At 39.4% G+C, this 26,317-nt stretch overlaps 1 protein-coding gene across 1 annotated transcript in view; it reads right to left on the minus strand.

The window, feature by feature from the left end:
- The window catches only part of LOC148348253 (cadherin-12-like), a 115,628-nt gene that overhangs the window by 25,133 nt on the left and 64,178 nt on the right, over positions 1-26,317 (minus strand). Inside the window, exons 4-6 of the mRNA XM_088322258.1 lie at positions 19,169-19,288; positions 16,174-16,341; positions 9,574-9,758 (exon numbers count right to left, since the gene is read on the minus strand). Coding sequence (XP_088178384.1) covers positions 9,574-9,758; positions 16,174-16,341; positions 19,169-19,288 — 473 coding nt within the window. The remainder of the gene's footprint in view (positions 1-9,573; positions 9,759-16,173; positions 16,342-19,168; positions 19,289-26,317) is intronic.

Below are 26,317 nucleotides of genomic sequence, written 5' to 3' on the forward strand. Positions count from 1 at the left end.
AAAGGTTACTCCTGATTTTTAGCAGGAGGGGGAGCCTACTGGTCTGACTCAGATACAGAACCTTCATCATCTGGTCACTGTTGTGGTTCGGTGTAAAGCGTCATTCCGCCCTTCAGAGATATATGTTTAATCAAAATTCAAAAAAATGCCTGTTTAATATCAGGTAAGTTGTTTTGCTCATTTTAAGGATTTATTTTTCTAATTTAAGTAGAAAATATGTATTTCACAAATTTCATTTTTTCTTATTTTAACTTCAAATAATTTCAATAAAATATCTCAAATAGAGAAAAAAAAAGACAAAAAACAAAGTATGAACAAAATAGTTGCACGACGGTTAGCGCGCAGCCCCGTGGTGCAGAGGTGCAAGGGTTCAAGTCCAGCTACCACAACCTCCCCGTGTGGAGTTAGCATGTCCTCCTGTGCATGCGTGGGTTTCCTTTGGCCACTCCGGTTTCCTCCCACATCTCATAAAGATGCCTGCCCACTGCCTGAAGATAGCTGGGATGGGCCTCAGCAGCCCCTACTGAGGGTAAGCGGTGCAGAAAATAGAAGGATGGATGAACAAAATACCAACATAAAATTTACAACATAGTTATCAAATGTCCCTCAAAATACGATGTTGCACTAATCATGCTTATTTGCGTTTAGATCTTTCTGGACAACTTTTTCCAACATTCAAATCTGGTACTATGAATAAAAAATCGTGTGATGATGCTAAAAATACCCAATGCATTTTCAATGTCATCCATTTCACTAGTGGTCTAGTATTTAAAAATGCATTGCTCTCACGGTCGAGACCCGGGTTCTATTCCCGTTGCATTCAAAATCTTGCGATTTCGGTCAACAAAATGTTCGACAAAATTATTTCACAACTGCAGTAATAAACTACCGTCAAACCTAAATATATACAATCACAATGGATCAAATGCTTTGACTAGCTCATTGTAAAAATGGGGCGGGGCTTCCTGTGTGATCGGAATCAGTGCACAGAGTGTTTACATCTGCATATCAGGTATTTTGGAAAGTCTCCAGAATTTCAAGTGATTCCAAGGGTGGGAAACGGTGTCACCGAAAAAAACGAAAAAACAAATTGAAAAAAAAAACAAAAAAACGCAAATTTGCCCGGCGGCCAATCAGGTGAAAGTAGGTCAAGCTCTTGGAAAATGTGAGGAGAAATTTCCCTGGTGACTTCTTTAGTGCAGCGCCTCTACTTTAATTCTGAGGCTCGACGTCGCCTCTTACTGGGTGATAACGCATCAAAAATGTGCTCAAAATACATGATTTTGCCTTTTTTAGGGAGTATGTATTTCTTATTTTGTCTGATTTACTTAAATGAGAAAACATATCTTTAACGACTAATACGAATTAATTTAAAACAGGGGTCTGGTAGAAGGGCTTGTAGTTTAATATGCATTTATAAAATGCTATTAATATGTTATTACTTTGTTATTACCAAGTTGTAATTTTTAGACAATTAACACAAGTTCTTTCAATGACTAATTATGCCAGTTTGAAATATCCTACAAAATTACTCTTACCCATCTTATACACTCAGGACGTGGACTACTCAGGTGGTCTTAGAGGGCCACCTAATGTTCGCATGTACCATATTGGAGACCCCTAATTTAGAATATATTTTATATATAATAGATTTGAAAATATATAAATTTTACAGAAAAAAAAAAAATCTTTCCCAATTGGAAGTTTTTTTAGCATTCAAGTGTCTAATTTCTCGTCTTAAAAAATGTAATAAGCCAAATTTTCTGCCAATAGAATAACAATTTGTAAAGCTGAATTATTTAGCTTAATTGTCGTATTTGCTTTATGCCTGATACTACAAAATACTCATCTCATCTCATCTCATTAGCTGCACCGCTTATCCTCAGTAGGGTCGCGGGGGTGCTGGAGCCCATCCCAGCAATCATCGGGCAGTGGGCAGGGGACACCCTGAACTGGTTGCCAGCCAATCGCAGGGCACACAGGGACAGACAACTCGCTCGCTCATTCATTCACACCTAGGGACAATTTGGACCGGCCAATCCACCTGAAATGCATGTCTTTGGAATGTGGGAGGAAACCGGAGTGCCCGGAGGAAACCCACGCAAGCACGGGGAGAACATACAAACTCCGCACAGTAAGTCCGGTAGCTGGATTTGAACCCACACAGGAGGTTCCCAAGACTTTAGAACTGTGCCGCACACGCGCTAACCACTACAAAATACTAATTTGGGTAATTTTAAATATAATTTTTCTTATTTCATTACAAAACAAGATAAAATATGTTAAAAATAAGTAAAAATATAATTTTTATGAGGTACAATTTCTGTTTTTTGCTAATTTAGTTCATGTAAAGTATTATTTTTGTCTTTGAGACAATTTCCCACAACACACAAATCAAATCATTTGATAAAGCGTTAGCGTGACTCCTGTTGCCGGGACTTGCGTCGCTAAAGCGAGTTTTCCTTCACTGACGCGCGTGAAAGCCGAATATTCTCCCGAATATTGAATTTTCCTCTCCCGCCTACGCTAGCTGCCAGAATAACGATCTTAACATGTGCCTTGCCCGTGGGGGCGAGTCAGCATGGCTGAGAATCACAAGCAGGCTGATTGCATTTGTTTGCTACGCGGCGCTAAAGGTGTTAGCCGGGAGATTAAAGAGCGCTAAAAAAACTGGCAAAAATATTCAATCTGTCAGCCGTGCCGTAGCGCCGCTAAATCAGCTTAGGAAGCCTTGTTATTTGTTTACAAAGACGCTTTGGAATCAGTAACAACGCGGTTGATGTGATTCCGGGAGTGGCTATAAGCTAGCTACCGACCTAATTGAATAACATGGGATTTTGTTTTGGGATTAAAACGTTTTTTTTTTTTTGCGTGTGTTTTACAGATTTTAGGTCTGTAGTTTTGTGTTTTTTGTGACAAAGCTACGTTCTTTATGGTGTTGTCAGTTTCTGTGTCATTATATGCAGGGTTGGGTAGGGGTACTTTAACTGGATTACTTTCAACTACTTTTGGATTACTTCAATACCAACTATGCTAATAAAAGACAAAATAAACTAAATATGAATAAAATTATGACTCACAACACGTGGTAAACTTTCTCTGCTGGCTTTGATCTCTTTGATCTCAGGCAAAACTAAGATAAAATGCGACAGAAACAAAATGAAAATAAATCCAAACAGCTTGCCAACATCATTTTTGCCGTTCCATGTATTCCGTACTCCCCAAGCCTGCACAAAATTTAGTAATTTTATTTATATGTAGTTTATTTTGTCTTTTATTAGCATATTTGGTATTGGAGTAATCCAAAAGTAATTGGAAGTAATCAAGTTAAAGTAACCCTCCCCAACCCAGATTGAAATTATAAGTAAACAAAGGAGTGTGTAAAGATAGGGCTACCCAAAGTTTTAGGTTATCTGTGAAGCCCTTTGAGACTCTTCGTGATTTAGGGCTATACAAATAAAAATGACTTGACTTGACTTGACTTGTTTTGACCCAGGCAGGAAGTGCAGTAGTGCTGCCCAAAATAAGGATGGTATTGATGAGAAAAAACAGCAACAAAAGATCAAGGGGGCACAACACAAAGTACATGTTCAAACAAAATCAAACCTGACAAAGTCCAAACTAGAAACAAAGACCAAAACCGGAACTGGAAAACACAAGGAACGAAGTAGCAAACAAGCGGGCACTTAAACCCTAACTAAATATCCAAACAAGAAACCTGATACAAAATAAAACAAACGTGTCAGTGGAGTGAAAATGACCAGAGAACGTGTATTATTCAAAGTATCCCTATAAAGGAACAAGGATAATTAGGTACAGGTGTGTGGTTATTTGACACACCTGTGCCCACTTCCAAACACGTTTGGCGCCCCCTGGTGAAAGGTGGCCCACCAGACCCTAATAATGAGTGCGCCAAAATCTAGCCGGGCAATCGAGGACACAAACCAAAGAGATTGATGGCGGCACAATAAAGTGAGAAAAAACCCTCCCTTTTTCGCCGGTGGCCGGGGGCTTCTCCCAGGGCTGTGTAATCTTTTCTCTCCCCGTGACGAGCTTATTGAACGCCGAGCCTGCTCGGGGCGCTTTCTACTCAAAAGAAATCTCTCGTGTGACTCCACTCGCTAAGGTTAGCTCAAAAACACTCTCCGTTCACTTGGTTTTTCTAACCGTGTCAAGGAGTGTAACACCTCTCAGGTCTGTTTAGAAAAGCACAAGTTCAAGACTTCCTGTTTATTTGTGAGGCTGAGAACTGTCGCATGTTGAAGAGTCACTGATCTAGTGACTATGACCTTGATTGTATGGATGAATATAAATTTTGGTCAAGCCTAAATTAGGTCTGTTTGTAAAGCCGACCTTTCAGCACAAGTTCAAGGCTTCCTGTTCTTGTGTGAGGCTGAGAACTGTCCTGGGTTGAAGAGGTCATGGGTCTGTTGAATAAAACTTTGATTGTATGAATAAGTGAATATTGGACGAACCTAAATCAGGTCTGATATAAAAAAGTCGATCTTTCAGCACAAGTTCAAGCCTTTCTGTTCATTTGTGAAGCTGAGAAACGTCCCAAGCTAGAGGGTCATGGACCCGTTGAATATAACGTTGAACTTTCACACAAGATCAAGGCTTCCAGTTAATGTTAGAGGTTAAGTACCTTTCACAGGTTAAAGGATATAAGACTTTGTGAATTTGACCAAGATTGTATGAATTAGTAAAGATAGGCCAAGCTAAAATCAGTTTTGTTCAGGAAGCAGGCCTTTCACCACAAGGTTGAAGCTTTCGGTTTATTTTGAGGCAGGTTCAAGTGTCACAGCCAAGTAAATTTGACCAAGATTATATGAATGAGTGTGTGAAAACGGTATGTTTCATCAGTACTCTGAGGTCTGAAAAAGCACAAGTTCGAGGCATCCAATAATTATATCCAATCCCAAACACCCAAACAAGTTAGGCACCTCGGCACCTAAGTTGGTCATGCATATCTTCCACTTGAGGGGATTGTCATACCTTGACAATATTTCATTGTGTAAGAAGTAAGAGTGCGAATTGTCAACTACTGTTGGTTACGGCTATTTGGTATATTATTTAGCGTGGCTAACAATCTAACAATTTGTGTGCTTTGTATTTCTTGATCATCCTAAGCTTTTGTTTTTGTTTTTCTGGGGGGGTTATGCTGTTCTTGCTCCTCCCCTTAGCATCACTGCAAACTTGGGACACAAAGTTAATAAATACAGTTTACAAATTTCTGTTCCCAATGTGGAAAGCCGCAAATATAAGACCTTGAATTTTTTATCCTATTTTATAGATATTTTTTCTCTAGTCTTTGAATATTTTTTCTTGTAAGGCCTTCATGGCTCCCTGTTTCGGTTATATCACTATACCTTAACACATTTCATAAATTTAGGTGTGAAAATGCCAATTTGTAGCCGGTTTTAAAGACTGTGTTGACGTCAATGCGTCATCTATTTTTTTCTTTTAGTGCAATGTTTTATATGAAAAAAAAAAAGTTTATCAGCCTCAGTTCTCATTTCCAAAGCAAAAAGCTCTCCCCTTCTCATCCAGGGAATGATTCCTCCCTCAATCCCACCACTTATGACGTTTATGACGGACCGAGCCGGTCCGTCGGCTTTACCGAAATAAAGTCGGTAATTAACAGCGGGAGGATGAAAAGGTTTCTCGCCTCAAGGCTGTCAATTGCTCTGACTGGAGCAGCTTAAACGCAGCTCATCCCGGATCAATAGCCGTGATCCCAGAGTCATTTTTTTTTCTTAGCCGGGTCCACCCAATACTCTCATCCGAGGAAATAACTTCGGCTTGGAGTCATTTTGTTGCTGTTTTTTTGATCCCAGTAACCCCATCCTCGGATAAAAATGCCGCCCTCAGCTACTTTTCTAGCAAGAGGTTGACTGCACGGTTCTGTTTTTGCCAACATTTGCATCGTCCAGGATAAAGTTTCAGAAAAATCCGGAAATCTGAGCACAGACGACTTATCCTTTTATACCAGGAGTCTCAAACTCATGGCCAGCAAGACAATAATTCGGGGCCCCCGTCATTCAGATGCCATTTCCCTAACCTGGGGGAGTGGCTGGAGAGCGTCCACCCTTGCCTAATCTGTCTCCACACCTACAGTTCATCATTCCAGCTCTTTTAAAAATGTGTTAATAATGAGTAAATTGATATATATATATATATATATATATATATATATATATATATATATATATATATATATATATATATATATATATATATATATATATATATATATATATATATATATATATATATATATATATATATATATATATATATATATATATATATATATATGTACATATGGAACTTTTGGATATTTTAGTTTAAAAGTTCCTTTTTTAAATGAAAGAAAAAGTGTCTCAAAACTATAAAAACAAAATAAGCTACAGTTTTTGCCAACGAAGTAAAATTTTGTAGTATTTATCGACAGCACTCAAGCTACTGTTCGGAGTTGAATAGTGTGCCATCCAAGTATTATGCCAAGCATGCCGCTTTCAAACAATGCAGGTTAAACCCCCTTAGGCTGTCAGCGGAGGATTTTCTTCTCCGCGTCTGCTGGGAAAAGGTAAATAAACATGGTGCAAACAGAAGATGAAGCGGTTTGGGGTCCGGGCGACCCGAGCTTCTTGTTTGCCTGCGTGTCCTTGGCCGAACGGCGTGTCGTCGCTCCCCGGGAATTGCCCGTCGGATTTACCTATTGTCTCACCTAATCTCCTGTTTAGCAGATGGGATGCGCCGAGCTGCTTCACACCATTTTTTTTTCTTGGTGGGGGAAACAGACGATCATCCTCTGAACCCATTACTCGGCCTGATCCTCTTATCTGAGCCAACCTTGCTGGCTCTCACATTTGCCTTCTGCCAAGCAAACTCTGTGTACAATGAGGAGAGCGCTAGCGAGAAGGATTGCTCTCTGGGAGATTTTGCAGCTCTTGCTCCCTAAAAAGACAATGGAGTGGGCGGGAGGCAACACGGCGAGGAGCTCATCGAGGCTTTATCTTCGGCTCACTCGAACCTTCCTTGTCTTCATCGATTTTCTCTTCTTTACAGGGTGGATGACTCACTCACTCACTAGCTAAGTAGCTCACTCTATCACTAGCTTGATAACTAGCTCACTAAATGCAAGCTTATTTGCTCACTTGCTACCTGACTGATTCAATAGTTCACTCCTAACTCACTCGCTTGCTGGCTCACCAATACACTTGCTCGTCCATTAGCTTGCTCACTCACAAGTTCACTCACACACTAGCTGACCCACTAGCTTGACCACTTTCTAACTCACTGACTACTCCCTACCTTGAACAGTATCACGTTCAGTCAGTGACTCACTCACTGAGTCATTCACCGGGTTGCTTGCTTGATCACCAACCCCAAATGAATCAACTAACTAACTCACAAGTTCACTAACTCAAAAGTTCACTAGATCATTTGCTCACTAAATCACTTGCTCACCTACTAGTTCACCCACTATCTCACTGACTAGTTCACCCACTAGCTCACTAGCTCACAAAATCACTTGCTCACTAACCTCTTAACTAGCTCGCTCACTAAATCACAAGCTACTTACTAGGTAGTCACTTACTAGCTAGCTCACTCTACAACTAACCCACCAGATTATTTTCTCACTAACCAGCACATCAAATAGCTCACAACATTACTCACTAGGACACTCATTTACCTGCTTACAAGCTTGCTCACTGACTCGCTGGCTCATTACTTAGCTTGCTTTCTTCCTCACCAATTCACTTGTTAACTAACTCACTCGTTAGATTGCTAGCTATCTCACCCACTCACTAGCTCAGTAGATCACTCACAAGCCCACTTACTCAAGAGCTCACTCACTAACTCGGAAGCTCACTTAATTACTTGCCAACAAGTTTACTAATTAATTAGCTCATGAACTAATAAGCTAGACCACTTGCTTCATCACTAGAACACTCACCCATTCACTCTACATTTTTTAAATTCGATTTATTCTGTCCCTTTAGGGAAGTTCATTTTCATCAACTGTACGTTGGGGTACAGTTAGAGCTGTCGCAGCAGAGCGTGCAACAAATGACCTATTTGCAGGACTTGGTATTCCAAGGTGGTCTCCCATCCAATAATTTACAAGGCCCCCACCCTGCTTAGCATCCCGAGACCGGCTGTTCTCAGTGTGGTATGGCAGTGAACTAGCCCGGCCACTCACTAATTATCTTGCTTAATAACTTACTCCTTCATCAACTCACTCGCTAGCTCTTACCTACACCATCTTAGTAGCTTTTTTTGTTTCAATTTCTAGCTATGTGCACAAGAATCGAGAATTCTGAGAGTGGAGACGGCGTAGCGGAGCCTGCGGGAATGACGGCAGCCGGCATTATTGGATTTAAGTGAATTTGGACATGATGGATGCCTTGCATTGCCAACAAGGACAGTTGGGAATAGCGTTCAATAGAAGATGCACGCTAATGCGTTTTATGGCCACTAGGGGGCTCCAAATTCCATTAACGAATAAAATGCCTGGAAGCGTAAACTCATTGAGTTTGTTGCTTTGAGTTGTTCCTGAAATGTTTTTAAAGGCATGAAAATGTTTTAACTTCGTAATGTTTTAAATTCACTAGCTCACTCGCTCACTAGCTCGTTCACTCACAAGCCTAATCACCAGCTTGCTCACTCGCTCGCTGAATCACTAGATTGCTTTTCAGTCACTAACTCACTCACTCACTAGCTCACTCAGTCGTTTGCTCGCTCACTCAGTAACTCACTTATTCACTCACTGAGGACCTTATTATCTCCTTTGATCACCAGCTGTCTCATTAGCTCCTTTACTCATTAGCCTACTCACAAACTTCCTCACTAGCAAAGTTGCTCACTTGCATGCTCACGAGCTCACGAGCTCACTTGCCAGATTGTTAGCGCACTCTCTCAATTGCAAGTTTACTCACTAGCTCATTCACTCACTAGCCCAATCACCAGCTTGCTTAATCTCTCACTGACTCACTAACTTGCTTTTTCAGTCACTAACTTACTAACTCACTAGCTCACTCAATAGTTTGCTCGCTCACTCAGTAACTCATTTATTCACTTACTAAGGAACTTATTCTCTTCTATGATCACCAGCTGTCTCAATAGCTCCTTTACCCACTAGCTTACTTGCAAACAAACTCCCTCACTAGCAAAGTTGCTCACTTGCATGCTCACTAGCTCACTCACCCACTTGCCAGATTGTTAACTCGCTCTCTCAATTGCAAGTTTACTCGCTAGCTCACTTACTCTTAAGTTCAGAATTTCAATTACTAGCTCACAAGCTCACTCACTTAGCAGCTCTGTCACTCACTCACTCACTCACTCACTCACTCACTCACTCACTCACTCACTCACTCACTCACTCACTCACTCACTTACTCACTCACTCACTCACTCACTAGCCTCAAAACTAGCTCACTTGTTCACGCTCTCATTAGCTTCAATTTCCTCCAATTGAATCACTCACTCACTCACTCACTCACTCACTCACTCACTCACTCACTCACTCACTCACTCACTCACTCACTCACTCACTCACTCACTCACCCTCTTGAGGACGATGACTCCGTCCTGGTGCTGGTTGGTGGCAATGTCGAACGTTGCGCCCCCGTCGCCGGGCACTATGGTGTAGTCCACTTCTGCGTTCTTGCCCAGGTCCAGATCGTGGGCCTTGATCCGGCCCACTGCAGAGCCCACCGCTGAAGACTCGGGGACCCTCAAGTGGAAAAAACCTAAGAGCGGACAAACAAAAACTTGTGATTTTGGAAGAATATCTCGGGAAACGTCTATGGGAGCTGATATAGATTTGTTTAGCCTCCATAGAACGGACGTCAGAACCAAAGGAAAAACTCATACCTGAGGCAGGTATATATATATATATATATATATATATATATATATATATATATATATATATATATATATATATATATATATATCATCTCATTAGCTACACCGCTTATCCTCAGTAGGGTCGTGGGGTTGCTGGAGCCCATCCCAGCAATCATCAGGCAGTGGGCAGGGGACACCCTGAACTGGTTGCCAGCCAATCGCAGGGCACACGGGGACAGACAACTCACTCGCACACCTAGGGACAATTTGGACCGGCCAATTCACCCAAAATGCATGTTTTTGGAATGTGGGAGGAAACCGGAGTGCCCAGAGGAAACCCACGCAAGCACCGGGAGAACATACAAACTCCGCACAGGAAGTCTGGAGCTGGATTTGAACCCACGCAGGAGGTTCCCAACTGTGCCGCAGATGCGCTACCCACTGCGCCGCCGTGCTGCCCTATATATATATATATATATATATATATATATATATATATATATATATATATATATATATATATATATATATATATATATATATATATATATTTAGTATATAGATACAGTACATACATTACACACCTGTATGTTAGTATGGGAAATAGGGGGAAAAAAGAGAAAAAGTGGAAAAAAAAATGAACACACCATCAGATATAACCGTTACATGGTAAAACCCGGTACCAAGGGTAAAGGGAAAAAAAAAAGACCTAATGCTATCCGTTATCAGCGCTTCGGACTGGCTCCCTGGCACTTTTCCAAAAATGTCACATTAAACGATTAAGACCAAAATGTCATCATAAGCAGTTTTTTTAGCCACAAAGTAGCTGTTTTCGTTAAGCGATTTTCGATATTTGTCAGTATAGATTCTGAATGGGGGCAGCATGGCGGAGCAGTGGTTAGCGCGTGTGCGGCACAGTTCTGAGGTCGTAGGAACCTCCTGCGTGGGTTCAAATCCAGCTTACTGTGTGGAGTTTGTATGTTCTCCCAGTGCTTGCGTGGGTTTCCTCCGGGCACTCCGGTTTCCTCCCACATTCCAAAGACATGCATTTCAGGTGAATTGGCCGCTCCAAATTGTCCCTAGGTGTGACTGAGCGAGTGAGTTGTCTGTCCCCGTGTGCCCAGTTCATGGTGTCCCCTGCCCACTGCCCGATGACTGCTGGGATGGACTCCAGCACCCCCGCGACCCTACTGAGGATAAGCGGTGCAGCAGATGAGATGAGATTCTGAATGACACCTAGGTATATCATTTCTGTTTTGTTGTTCAGGCCAGACGATGGCTGCTTTTAGTATCAAAAAGAGAGAGAGAGGAGAATGCTGCTGTGTTTTACCCATCTACTGACTTGTTTGACATTTGCACAGAAATCAAACTAAAACTGCATTAATGTCATTTTTTTTACTTTAATTTATCAAAAGGCTTTTGTTTTATTTTTATGAATGAATGCTACGTTTTATTGGACTCTTTTTATTGCCCAGGGGTACGTTATGCATGTTCCATTTTTTTTTTTTTTTCAAATACTCAAAATAAATTAATTCACCACAGAATGTAACTTAGTCATTCCGATAGTAGCCCAATATAGCTAATATGGATACTTACAGTATGGTTTTCATTCATTCTAAGGCTTATATAAAGCTTGAAATTTTTCACAGCTTTAGACATTTTTTGCGGGTGTAATGTGGCTCTTTCAACATTTTGGGTTGCGACCCCTAGCATAGGGTTGACTCGTGGAAAATTCAATTATATTAGTTAGGCTTTTTCAGCATGATCGTTTGAATAAAAATCAACTAAATAGCCAAACCTATATAAACCACAGAGTTGAAAATTGACAAAAATTCTGTCATTCACGTTTTTAAACAGCTTGATATAAGGAATTAGACCACCTAGCAAACCTTGATAGCATTTGAGTTTTCTCTGGTTTTCAAGAGTAGAAAAAAATAACACCGTATAGTCCAAAAGTGAAATAAAAGTTGAACAACTGAGTCGGATCAAAACGCGGAAACCCCACAGTTATTAGTTAGCGTTAGTTATCATTAGCAACGGAATAAAAATTCCAGGAAATATGTTAACTATTGGAGAACTGAGTAAAGTTATAATGCAAATCTCCAATGTGAACCAGTAAATGCCGGGCCTCAGTGAAAGCCGACCTCAAAACCATCATAGGGTCTTGCAACGATTTGAACGGTCTACAACAGAATTTTCAACACGCGTCGGCAACCTTTGCGCCGTGACAAATTATGCTAATATCAAGTTTAGCTTTCTGCAACTCGGCCCCATTTATATTCCGGGGCGTACGTGAAGAGTCGGCTTGTCTTTGCTCTGTCAAACTGGCACAACGGTGATTCTCTAGAAATTGAATTTATTTTCCCGAGCGCTGCTGATGGATTCCGGAGGATTTAGCGGCCTATAAAAGGTTGTAAACTCGAAAGATAGCGAGTCAGACCACCACAAACTCAAATCTAAATATGGAAGGAAGCTTCGAGAGAAAAACAATACTGGGTTTTATTTACCGGAGCTAGCCAAGCGGGAAAAAGTCGACCTTTAACGTGTCGGCGTGACAAACCGTGGAATTATGTGTGGCGCTACCGCAAAAAAAATGGAAGTGGTAAACACAGGACTGTCTGACTTTGTTTTATATTCAGTAAGTGCTCAGATGCTTTCAGGCTTTGCTAGGTGGCCAAACTAGGTAATTTATAGTACATACAGTCATTTAAATAACCCTACATAGAAGTTGAATTGTTACCGCTTCTTACAGACAATACGCTGCTACCTTATCTAGGTTTTTAACCAACTGGTTCATACAAAGATTCAGCTATTTAGTTATTGTTATTCGGATTCAGATTTACTTTATTGTCATTCGTGTACACGTGTATACAGAACGAAATGTCGATACATCTGACCCGCACAGTTTCTTTGAACGTCAACCAGGATAGATAAGATTAACCATGTCTTCGTCAGAATTTTAGCGCAGCAGTTCGTCATCTCGCGGTTCGATGCCACTTCCAGTTGTTAAATGGTCCAGTTTATTGTCCAGAGAGTGAACGTTGGAGAGGAAAATGGATGGGAGAGGCGTTTTGCAGGGTTTAGCCTTTAGCCTAGCTGTTAGCCCGGCCCGACAACCTCGCTTCCTCGTCCGGCGGTCACGCCGCTGTCTTGCCACTCTGCTTCGCTGCTTTGTAGGCCGCTGGGTCTTGTTGACATAGCAGTCCGTGGCTAATAAACACTCCCGAGTGGTCGTAGCACCGAGCGCTTGATGTCTGGATGATCGCATATCCAGCAAAAAAAACTGCGATCGTATCTTAATCTGCAGTTCGAGCCGACTTTGTGCGCCGTCAAAACTGAGTCGAAGACTGGGTCTTATGGCCGACGTGTAAAAAACTGTTGTGAGCCGATGTAGCCGCAGCCGAACAGGGGCGCAGCCATATTATTCCAACCCTAATGCTAATTAACGCTAACTAATAACATTGGTGTTTCCGTGTTAAAAACATACGTGTTCAGTGATTACTAAATTTTCCGGATTATACGCCAATATTGGTTAAACTCTGATTTTTTTAAAACCAATGACAGCTCAGATGCTTTCAAGGTCTGTCGGCAGTTCAATCCCTGACATAAAGTGATTTAAAAGCTAGCAAATATCATCAGTATTATAACCCTGCAATGTAGAAATCACAAACAGTGAACTGCTAATGTGCTGTATTTGATAACTAGATGACAGCGTGGCTCTACAAATGCAAAGAACTAAATACAGTTTCCCGTGATCTACCAGTACTACTTATTGGTTCCATCATTAGATCGCGATAGACGTAATGAGCTCCCCTGCCCTACATAGTTGTTCAACCAAATATTCTTACTATAAGCCACTATTTACAGTATTTTCTCTGTTTTAAACCACTATAAAAAATATGTTTTTATTCTCTGGATTTTTCTTTCACACCTTAAGGTAACTAACCTTAACTAAGAGCATCGGAGTTTCGTGTTATACTCTACCCTGCAGTTCAATTACCGTAAATTCCGGACAATAAGCCGCTACTTTTTCCCCAAATTTTCAACCCTGCGGCTTATTCAGAGATGCGGCCAATTTATGTAATTTTTCTAACGGGCCGCCAGCGGCGCTCGAGTATGAGAGGTAAGATTTAAACCGGTGAAATATACGTGCCGAGGAAGATCACAACTTGTGAGCGTTAACATATCCTCATCGTGCTATTTGCACAAAAATGGCCTTATAACGCAGCCACTATGTTAAAAGCAAACGGGCATATAACTAGGATGTATTGAAGTAAGGGAGCGTGGAACGACGTCATCATGATAAACTTTCTTTACAATATTGAAAAAAACAATTTAGATGCCTTTACCAACAAGTAAGAAGCGGATGGTTTGTCGTGATTCTTACGATTACGGCTTTTATTTCCTTAACACACTGATTAGCAGGTATGCGAGTGGCTTTTTAGTAGCGTGAGGCTACCTCCCAAAGGCACGGTTTAGGATGAAAGTTATATTATTATTATTAAAGCTTTGAAAACTCTCTCGATGTACCGTCTTATTTTGTAAATATGTGTAATATGTATTTGCAACTGTATATTTTTGTAATGTATTTATTTGTATTTATGTGAGACACTTATTCTGAAATTAAAAAAGAGGGGCGGCGCAAACGCCAACGCTGATGGGAAAGTGGGGACCGGTAAAAGTGAGTTTTTGTGGACACGGCGGACAATCATGGATATATATTTTTCCCACCCTTACCTTTGGAAATATACACTTTTTTTCCTTGGATTACTATCAACAGGCACCTAGAATCTGCAGGTCTGCAACAGATTTTAAGTACCTATATCATTTTGCGTTTATTTTGGCGGCTGTGATTTTTGGACTGTGTGCTTCAATGAAGGACATTTAGTCTCAATCGCGGGACTTGAAGTTCGGCTTTGATTAATCTCGTGTTTGTTTGATGTGGGTTCATGCGGCTTATATACAAGTACGGCTTGTGTATGGACAAAATCGGTTTTCCCCTTAAAATGTGATGGGTGCGGCTTATAATCAGGTGAGCTCTATAGTCCGGAATTTACGGTATTAATGTTTTCTGGACTATACACCGCTACTTATATTCTTTGTTTTTAACCAAGCAGCTTACACAAAATATGTGATAATTCTTTGAATTTCTACTGCACTGCTAATGCTAACCAACATTTATGAATTGCAATGAAACATGAACGTTTGTAATGGTTTTGTACGTGCGGTAAATGTCAAATGTTTTTATATAGACACCTGCGATTTTTAATATTGTTTGGTTAGTATATTCCCTTTTTATTTTTATTTGTTTTAAACGGATGAGGTTTGGATAGACCCTTTCTTAGCCTACGTCATGCTTGACATCCCAGTCGAAACTCGAAGCAAAATAATGCTCCGCTCTGGTCAACACACTGAAGAAACCAAGCTCTCATTTCTGCTAGTTCGGTGTGAAAATGTTGCCATTTTGTTGTGTTTGTGTTCCAGAATCTAAAAAAAAAATGTAAGTGATCGTTCAACTGGATCCCAGTGGACTCTCCTGACTAATGACAAAGAAGAATGGTGGACGCATTAAAGCGAAAAGATTGGACTGAGGCACTCATCAAAAATGTGCACACTTAATATCAGGTAAGATAAATTAAGCATTTATGATAGTTGTTATTGACCTCCATATTACTTATTAAATTGATAAAATATATTTGTATTTTCTTAGCTTCAGCTAACTGTTAGCGTGTAGCCTAAATGCCAACGGTAGCTTTGTAACCACTGCGTGGATCGAAAATAAAAGCAGGCAGACATTGCAAACAATTGTGGGCATGCAAGCCAAGTAATTTATTATATCCATTTTATTATTCATGTATTTATTGTTTTTTTAGACACGCATCTCTTGTTTAGGCTACACGCTGACAGTTAACTGAAGGTAAAAAAAAACATAATTTTCCAGTATAATAAGTAATATAGACTCGATATAAAATATCAAAAACGTATCTCACTTGAGATGAAGCATACGCTGCAAACCCAAGCCTCTTTGATGAGTGCCTAGGTCCAATCTTTCGGCCTTATTACACGACGGAAAGACTTTTTTTTTGATCAGGCGTGTCTGCTGGGATCCTGTAAAACTTCAATTTACGATCAATATTTTTTCTCCGATTCTGGCACACAAACACACTTGATGACTTTGTAAAACTAGGAAGTAAATGTTGGATTCTTCTGTGTTTTGACCAGCGCGCAGATTATTTTTCCTTCATGCTAAGCCACGCTCACCGCATATGTCACAACGTTTAGAAACGAATGAAAGGGGCTATAATCTGGACCTACTTTTGGCAAATCGTGGCGGGTTGTCGTTGACATCGCTGAGAGTAATGTTGACCAGAGTGGTCCCGGCCAGTCCTCCCAGTTGTCCTCCCATGTCTTTGGCCTGGATCAGGACCTGGTACTCCTCCTTAACCTCTCGGTCCATGTTGGGCAGGGCCGTCTTGATTACGCCTGGATGGAGCACATTAGCAAAATATGTTCATTTAGAAATACAGCCATGAACAAACATACTTCACTTCGTATGATGCAAAAAAATTGTATATTGTACAGTCCATTTCATTGAAATATTTGGCCAAGGCATGTTTGGCGAGAGTGGAATTGTGTGAGACTTTAGGATTTTGAATTTTAAAAAAACATAAAAAAACATCAACAATCCCTTAAATACCTTGAATGATTGACATTTAGTTTAATTACATTTTATTTAACCCTCCTGTCGTCTTAGGTCAAAAACAATAAATTCTGTTTTTATTTTAATTTCCATACAAGCAGGGTGAAACAGTACTAAGATAAGTAAAACACCAGGGTTGAATTAGTACTTATTTTTATTGGAACTAAGGCAACATCTTAAATTAATTTAATTATATTTATTTAATCAAAATATATTTTAGAACTCAAGTCATATCGATTTATTTAATTTGATGTATATAATTTAATTTGTAAAATTAAATGTATTCATTTTTGTTTTTATTTTCATAAATTAATCAATTATATTTTATGTTACTCCCCAAATGATTAAAATGTAGTGAAATTACATTTCATTTATATTTAGATAAAAATAATTCACATTTAATATTTCTAAATATATTTGTCATTCGGGCCACATGGTGACTGAGTGGTCAGCGTGTCCGCGGCACAGTTCTGAGCTCATGGGATCAAATCCAGCTACCAGCCTTCCTGTGCGGAGTTTGAATGTTCTCCCTGTGCTTCTGTGGGTTTCCTCCAGGCACTCTGGATTCCTCCCACATTCCAAAAACATGCATGTGTGCCCTGCGACTGGATGGCAACCGGTTCAGGTTCTGCTATGTATGTGTATATATATATATATATGTATATATATATATATATATATATATATATATATATATATATATATATATATATATATATATATATATTTTTTTTTTTATTTTTTTTAAATTTAATGCAATATTCAATAATTTTATTCAAATTTTAAATGTCAATTAGTTTCATTTGTTTGGTCCTCGTTTGGTGATGTATTCAATTTAAGTAAGTTGATTTATGTTATTGTCTTTAAAAAGGTGATTCTATCTATTCTACTAAAAAAGTCAGTTTGTGAGCTATCAGGCAGAAGTTATCCAGCAGTTAGCTAGCTAGTTGATAGCACATTTCTTTAAATAAAATGGACGAATTATTATACAAACATGAGCACAAACTAGCATCAAATCCGTATAATAAACCACTCCATTTATTGAGGTTTATTTACACAACAACGCAAACAATTTCAGGATGCTTCCGCGACATGCATGGAGCTTTTTAAGTCCTGCCGCCGGCACAAAGTGACACATTATGGAAATTTCTTTGATAGCTTGTATACAAACAGCGTTTATGCGCCTGTGAAGTGTGAAATTAAATAAAAGTCACGTTTTTTATTGGCTTATTTGAGCAAAATGTTTCTGTCATGATTTTTGCTGAGTCTTCGTTTTGCTGTTGAGCTCATTTGCATAGTCATTTCATAGAGGACATCAATCATATAATTAATGTCTACTGCCAGATTTTGATGGTTAGATTGCGTTTTTTGTGCAATAATCATGTTAAAAAATTATATTGTTGTTGTATGTTGTTGTCAGATGTGTTTATATCTAAAATGATACATGTTGGTTCGTTGGGTGGTTGGTTGGTTGGTTGGATTTAACCGCTCGGGTCGTAGGAGTACCATTTCTTGTGGTGTGTCTTGGGCAAGTACAGCCTGGTGGCACCCATCCTTCTCCAGGCTGTGGCCAGAACAATTGTAGTGTAACCGTGCCACCACTTGAGAGAGCTAGTTGTTACGCTACTCCATAGAAAATCTGCAGATTTAACCAACTATCACATTGAAATGCTATCAAAAAACACCTAAAAAATATTTGCATATGGCTGCTAACATTAATTATTAACTTTTTGGTCTTAAAAAAACTTTTAATTTAATTTTAGGTGTGGTTTTCGAAATATTATCATTTCAACAAAAAAACAAAATATGTCATAATAATACATACATATTGTCATACAATCATACACAATTAGCTCATTCAAGTTTGATTTTTATTTTGATAATTTAAAAACAACATGAGAGTTTCTATTTTTGGTCGTTAAACTTCTGCTTACAAATTGATTTAAATCAAAACTTAATTATAGAGAGGCAACATTTTTAAATAATTTAAAACGATAAATTTATTACACACAAACACACACACACACACACATATGTATATATATATATATATATATATATGTATATATATATATATCTCATCTCATCTCATCAGCCGTACCGCTTATCCTCAGTAGGGTCGCGGGGGGCTGGAGCCCATCCCAGCAATCATCGGGCAGTGGGCAGGGGACACCCTGAACTGGTTGCCAGCCAATCGCAGGGCACACAGGGACAGACAACTCATTCGCTCATTCACACCTAGGGACAATTTGGACCGGCCAATTCACCTGAAATGCATGTCTTTGGAATGTGGGAGGAAACCGGAGTGCCCGGAGGAAACCCAAGCAAGCACGGGGAGAACATACAAACTCCACACAGAAAGTCTGGAGCTGGATTTGAACCCACGACAGGTTCCCATGACATTAACTGTGCCGCACAAGCGCTAACCACTGCGCCGCCGTGCTGCCCATATATATATATATATATATATATATATATATATATATATATATATCGTTATCATACATTGTTTATTGAATACACAAAAACATCTGCCATTTGCAAAAACGTCAACAATTTAGAGGACTGTAATTTCGTATGTAGTTTTTTTGGGGGGGCATGAACTGTTACCCGTTTTGGGGTCCACCGAGAAGTATGGCTGCCCGTGCAGGATGCTGTAGACTACCCTGGCGCTGTTCCCGTACGTCGGGTCGTCCGCGTCTGTTGCCGTTACCTGTGTCACGTACGTACCTGCCAAAAAGCGACAATGTTGGAACTAGGGCTACAACATCTAATCGATAAAATAGATAAAACTTGATTATTAAAACCGTTGGCAACTCATTATATCATAGATGCGTTGTTATCACTTGATAAGTCAACCACTAAGCTTGCTAAATCAATGCAAATAAGACTGCAGACAATTCTGTTGTGACGCTGACACTTGTAGTGCAACTCTTAGCCTGCAGAGAGCCAAACCGTTTTTTTGCAAACAAAACATTCAAACTTGAGCATTTTTAAGAATTTCAAGCACTCGTACGACCCCTGGCGAGCACAGGAAAAACCCATTTGTGGAATCAAGGAAAAAAAAAAAAATATATATATATATATATATATATATATATATATTACAAAGGGAGAAACTAAATCAATATAAGTGACATTATACATAAGCGCAGGGAAACGTTTACGTGAGAACCAGAGATATAATTTCAAACCTGTGAAAAATGCCATTTCCTGGTCACCGGGATTTCATCCAAAGAGAGAAAAATAAACGCCCTGTGTTGCCAACGCCGTTAGCAAGGCATTCTTCCAAGCCGCTTAATTACACGTTGGATCCACCTTAGCTAACGGCATTAGCTATTTCGCGCAGATTTTCAATTATAAACACGCGACTTCCTAATCGTGTTATCGTCTTTAACAATGCCGAATTCCTCTGGCCGATTGTCAAGCACCAATACAACAACCGTGAAATGCCGCTCGTCTTTTGTGGAAAACCAATGCTATCAATATGCTAATTCTAATCACGTTAAAAAAAATTAATTGCTTGCGATTACTGAAAGAATGGAAAAAATGATAAACAATTGTAATGGTTGGATTTTATGAAGGGGAACAATATTTAAATAAAAACACAGTATTTGTTTTAAAAATAGATAAGCGTGATTCAAAAAAGACATAATTAAAAACATTGCGATAAGTGCACCTAATAAATCAGCAAGAAAGTGAAAATAGAAAACGTTTTGAATCAAACTAAACCAACTCCTCTGCTAATGCAAACTAACACTAATCAATTAGAACAAGACATGAAAGACATGGAAAATACATTTATACATAAGACATTTATAAATATTAGTTTTAACCGTTTTAAATCAGCAGACCATTTTGCACATTCAGAAAAATTATTTAATTAAAATAAAAACAGTCAAATATGTAAAATTATTTGCTGTCATTGATAACATTAACATTTTAAATTACAAAAACAATTTCAATTTTTAAAAAGAAAATAATCACAATAAAATACTTTGCTTATTTATAAAATATTCATCATTGTATTTATATGAATATATATTTAATTAATTGAGCAATATTATATGTTTTTAAGAAAAAAACATAAAGATCTAAAATATAAATTCATCTTTTAATATCAAATTTCTGAATGAAAAAATGAAACTAAAAAAAAGATTCTCGTTTAAAAAATGTATCTTCATTTATGTTTCATAATTTATAAAAAAAAAAATCTAAATGATCTGCTGTTTATAAATCTCTCTCTCTCTCTCTCTCTCTCTCTCTCTCTCTCTCTCTCTCTCTCTCTCTCTCTCTCTCTCTCTCTCTCTCTCTCTCTCTCTCTCTCTATATATATATATATATATATATATATGTATATGTATATCCCTATTTGTATAGACTTCCTGTGCGGAGTTGGTATGTTCTCCCCGTGCTTGCTTGGGTTTCCTCCGGGCACTCCAGTTTCCTCCCACGTTCCAAAAACATGCATTTCAGGTGAATTGACCGGTCCAAATTGTCCCTAGGTGTGAATGAGCGAGTGAGTTGTCTGTCCCTGTGTGCCCTGCGATTGGCTGGCAACCACTTCAGGGTGTCCCCTGCCCACTGCCTGGAGATGGCTGGGATGGGCTCCAGCCCCCCCGTGACCCTAATGAGGATAAGTGGTACGGCTAATGAGATGAGATGAGATATATATATATATATATATATATATATATATATATATATATATATATATATATATAGCCAATTGTATATTAATCCTTTTTTAAAACCAAGATCAATTGAAAACAAATATTTGGTCATTGAAAACAAGAAAGATGTTTTTTTTTAATTATTTAATGGTTGCCGGGTCTCGTTGGAGGCCTGTTGGGAACCTTTGAGAGAGAATATGATTCATATGTTTTCTATTAAAAAATTACATTCATACAACGTTTTTTGCCAATTATTATCATTCTTAAACTAGTGTCAAGAAACTGAAAAAAAAATCAAGGACACATGAACAGAACATAAAATCAGGAAAGAATACTCAACAGTGGGCTCAAGATATCGTAAATAAACGACATGCTGGAGCGTACGATAATGCGCTCATCAATTAGCGACTCATTATCCTTCATCACCGTCGTTCATAATCATCTTTTATATGCTTAAATCTCGTTTATAGCAAAAAAAAAATCCATTCGACGTGTTTGCCATGCTAATCGCTTTCACATAATTAGCCGTCTGCCAATTGGCTCATCATCAGGACCTGTGTTGCCGTGGCGACCGCGCGTCTAGCTAGCCGTCATGACTCTCGTAAAAGCTCACGTAAACAATCTCGGGTCGTCTCGCTCTCTCTGGATTTATTTATTTGATTTGTTCCTCGCTCTCAGGGAAATAGCGGCTTGTCGTTCTCGCGCACAAATGTCAAGAGGCGCTAGCAGCAAACTTACTACTCCCTAAGCCAACCCGCACTCACTTTTCGTCTTCAGCTAGGCATTATTTGATCAAGTGGAGAGCAACGCCCATGACAGTTAAGCATATCTGATTTTTATTTTCTTAAAATGTTTAATACTTCCTTGAAACCATGACTTGAAAGCCACAGACCTGGTCTGGATGCAAACCGCAACTAGGAACTCAATCCCAGACATGAAACCCTTATAGACAGTGAAAGATCAGTCTTTAAGTCCTTACTTGAAGCTTTGAATATCTATCAAAACCATGACTTGAAAGCCAGAAACCTGGTATTAATCTTAACAACAACAGGAAAACCTCAACCCAAACATGAAACCTGAAAACAAAGTCTAAAACCAGTCTTTTAAGTCCTAGCTTTAAGGCTTAAACTTCCCATGAAATGATTACTTGAAGGCCAGAAACCTGGTCCGAATCTTTACCAAAACAGGAAAAAAACACGTCCAAAACATTAAACCTGGACACAAAGTCTAAAACCAGTCCTCAAGTGCTACAGATCCTTACCCTCCCTTGAAACCATGACTTGAAAGCAAAAACATGGTCTGCATCCCAGTCGCGACTTGAAACTCAATCCCAGACACGAAACCATAATAAACATCGAAGCTTAAACTGTTCTTTGAAACTCTCACATAAATCAACCCTAACCAGGACATAAAACATTAAAAAACAGCCCAAACAAATGTTAAAGTAATACCAAGAATGACTAACTATCTAACTATAACTAACTATTTCTAACTATATATCAAAACCTCGACTTGAAATCTTAACCTCAACAGGAAAACCTCAACCAGGAAAACCTCAACCAATCCATGAAACCTGGACACAAAGTCTAAAATCATTCTTCAAATTCTACCTAGAAGGACTCGACACTCGATTAACGGAGAGCCAAAACCTGTTCTGAATCCTACCCAAAGCTCAAACCCAGACTCTAATAAAGAGTCCAAAACCAGTCTTCATATCCTACATTGAAGCCTTGACCCTCCCTTGTAACCATGTCTTTAAATCCATTAACCAGGTTTTATCCTAACGCCAACAGGAAATCTAAACCTAAGCACGAAACCTAGACACAAAGTCCAAAACAGATGTTTAAGTTCTAACTTGAACGCTCATCATTACCTTAAAACCATTACCTGTAGGCCAAAAACCTGGTCTGGATTCTTGCCCACCCAAAAAAAAAAAACCTAACATGGCAATAGAAATTACCCAAAAACCAGGTACAGGTCAGACAAAGAGCTTGAATAATCAAGTGCTGGTGTGGGGACGGATTAGGGACAGGCGGGCACCCTTAAGCCACTCCTCCCAGTTTGTCGCCCTCTAAGGGGTAAATGGCCAGATTCTAATAAAGACTCCAAGAACAGCCAATACACCGAGGGAAACACACTTGCTGGTGCGATATGGAAGTAATCAACACTCCTGGAGCAAACAACATCGGTTAGCAATGTCGTGCTAATTATGCACGTCAGTCATCTGCTAGCTTGGTTGCTTTGTCTTGTTTGTCAACACCATTTTGTGTGGAGCGTGAAGGTGTCTTGCAACCGAGGTGAACATGACTCACGGTCATCCTTTGTGCAAGCCCATACTTGAGATGCATTCGAGAACATCCGAGATCCTCCCGCTGCAGCCTTGACAAAAACAACTATTGGTATTAAGAGGAGGCTGGTAACCAAAATTTGGAACCGATATTCATTTGCTGTAAAAGCCTAAAATTGGCATAAGACATTTTTCATCTCATCTCATCTCATTAGCCGTACCGCTTATCCTCAGTAGGGTCGCGGGGGGGCTGGAGCCCATCCCAGCAATCATCGGGCAGTGGGCAGGGGACACCCTGAACTGGTTGCCAGCCAATCGCAGGGCACACAGGGACAGACAACTCAATCGCTCATTCACACCTAGGGACAATTTGGACCGGCCAATTCACCTGAAATGCATGTCTTTGGAATGTGGGAGGAAACCGGAGTGCCCGGAGGAAACCCACGCAAGCACGGGGAGAACATACAAACTCCGCACAGAAAGTCTGGAGCTGGATTTGAACCCACGACAGGTTCCCATGACATGAACTGTGCCGCACAAGCGCTAACCACTGCGCCGCCGTGCTGCCCATAAGACATTTTTAATAATGCAAAAACACAACAAATATTTATAATGAATTCAAATAACACTTTAATAGCTCTCAACACAAACTAACATGACTGATATTTCACTAAAACCAGGGGTCTGAAACATCTTGACCCAAGGAGCCATTAAAACAAAAAATACTGATTTTTTTTTTGGGGGGGGGAGTAAGCATCACCTTGAATTTTAAGATAAATTATAACAAAATCGCCAAACCCACTCTCAAGACAAAAGCTAATTCTTCAGCACATTTTATTTCACTGTGTGATGTTTGATGACTCGATAAAGTCTATGAAATAATAATAAAACCATATCAATATAAATATACCACTTGAAATGTGTCTCCCTCTCGCAGTTACTTTAGAGTGTTGATGCTCATTTTAACTGTCCTAAATAATAGTTTCAAAAAAAAGAAGCGAGTGAAGTTCTTTTGTAAAGATGTCCCCCAAAAAAATAAAAGAGGACACCAACGTATTTACCTTCAGTACAGATGACGCTGGGTAAGGAGAAGGAGCGTGCCCTCTGTAAAGCTCTGCCCATTACTACCGCTCACCCAATCAAATTGCTCTCAGTGCTTTGCTACAGCGTCTGGGTCGTTGAGATGTGTTGAGTGGCATTTTATCATAAAGTGCCTGAATAATAAACATAGATTGTTTAATGAGCTTCCTAAAAAAAAGGCATATTTAACGATTTACAGGCAAACAGGGTCTGTTGGTGAGACACATTAACTGTATACTGTAGTTAAAAGTTTGTCCTATATATACACTGGACAGAACCCATGTCATGAATGTCCTGTATTTGCCAATGTGACAATTGAATCTGCATTAAACAATACATTGAATATTTGTGTAAAATCTATTTTATCTCTGAGCCATATGTACTCATGAAAATAGCAATGTATGGCTCGCGAGGCATAGGTTCCCAATCCATGGCTTGAACCCAAAACTAACCATGCAGGAAATAAAATAAGGCTTAGTAGCAACTCATATAAAGATACAAAACCATTTAAACATATCCCTGACTTTTAAAAAAAATAAATAATCCAATACAACCAACATAACTTGAATCAAATTAAAACAGAAAGGGCAAAACAATGGGAATTCCAACAGTGCTCGCAAATTGAAAAGTGTGGGCAGACCTCTTTCAGAGCCAGATTGACGAACTGAAGTCATGGTAACCGCTAATCGCTCAGCCTTCCACTTTGACATGCTTTTCATGCTCTCCCTCATTCACAAACACTCATACTTGATTGACAAACTAATGGTATGATAAGAGCTAATATATAGGTCTCAACCTGAGCGTGCTTCTCTAAAACAAGTAAGCAACACTTTCTCTCAATAACACACATACTTTTCCACCACGGCATGGACTTTTAAACACATTATTGTTATCAGCAGCTTGATTCACACTGAGCTATGTCGGGGACTTTGCAGAACTGTGATGTTTGCAGTCTGCAGTGTATGGCGTGGGAAAAGCTTTTGCTTCAGTGGCTCCGCCCTGATTGCTCAACCAATCAGAAGGCATGGGGTGGGTAGCGATGAGGGAGGATGAGGTGAGGAGTAGAATCGACAGAGAGAGAGGACTCAGTTGCACAAGGAAGCCTAAATAATCAGCTCGTCAAATTAATAAAAATGCAGATACCGATATCTGTCAAATCCCCAAATATCAGTGCCAATATTCGGCCTGCCCAATAATCGTTGTCCTGTGCTCTGAATGGATTGGTTTTGTCTTGGTTTGTCATGCTCATCTGAGCTCCCAGATACCTTAACTGTTTCACTTCCAAGAAGTGTGTGCTTTTTACGCTCCCGTTCCTGCAGAGCTTCAAAAACCACTGGTCCCAAGACTTGCGTTGAACTAAACAAATATGAGCCATCGGAACAAAAATTGAGATGATACAGAAATAGGAAGAAGCCCTTCCAATCTACAAATACACTTTCACTGACTTGAATGCGATTCGGTAATAGTCACCCAGTTTGACAATGTTTTCTAAAGAAGCTACTAGATAAAATAAAAACCGAGGTCGGGTCATTTATGGTTTTTTTTCCATTTATTTTATTAGCATAATCCCAGTTTCAGCTAGCTTTCTTCCTTTTACTCATCAGCCTTATTTAACTCAATTACATTGTTTTATAGGCAGCACGGCGGCGCAGTGGTTAGCGCTTGTGCGGCACAGTTCATGTCATGGGAACCTGTCGTGGGTTCAAATCCAGCTCCAGA

This window comes from Urocampus carinirostris, chromosome 18, assembly GCF_059441175.1.
Source record: "Urocampus carinirostris isolate Australia breed hairy pipefish chromosome 18, RoL_Ucar_1.0, whole genome shotgun sequence".
NCBI lineage: Eukaryota > Metazoa > Chordata > Actinopteri > Syngnathiformes > Syngnathidae > Urocampus > Urocampus carinirostris.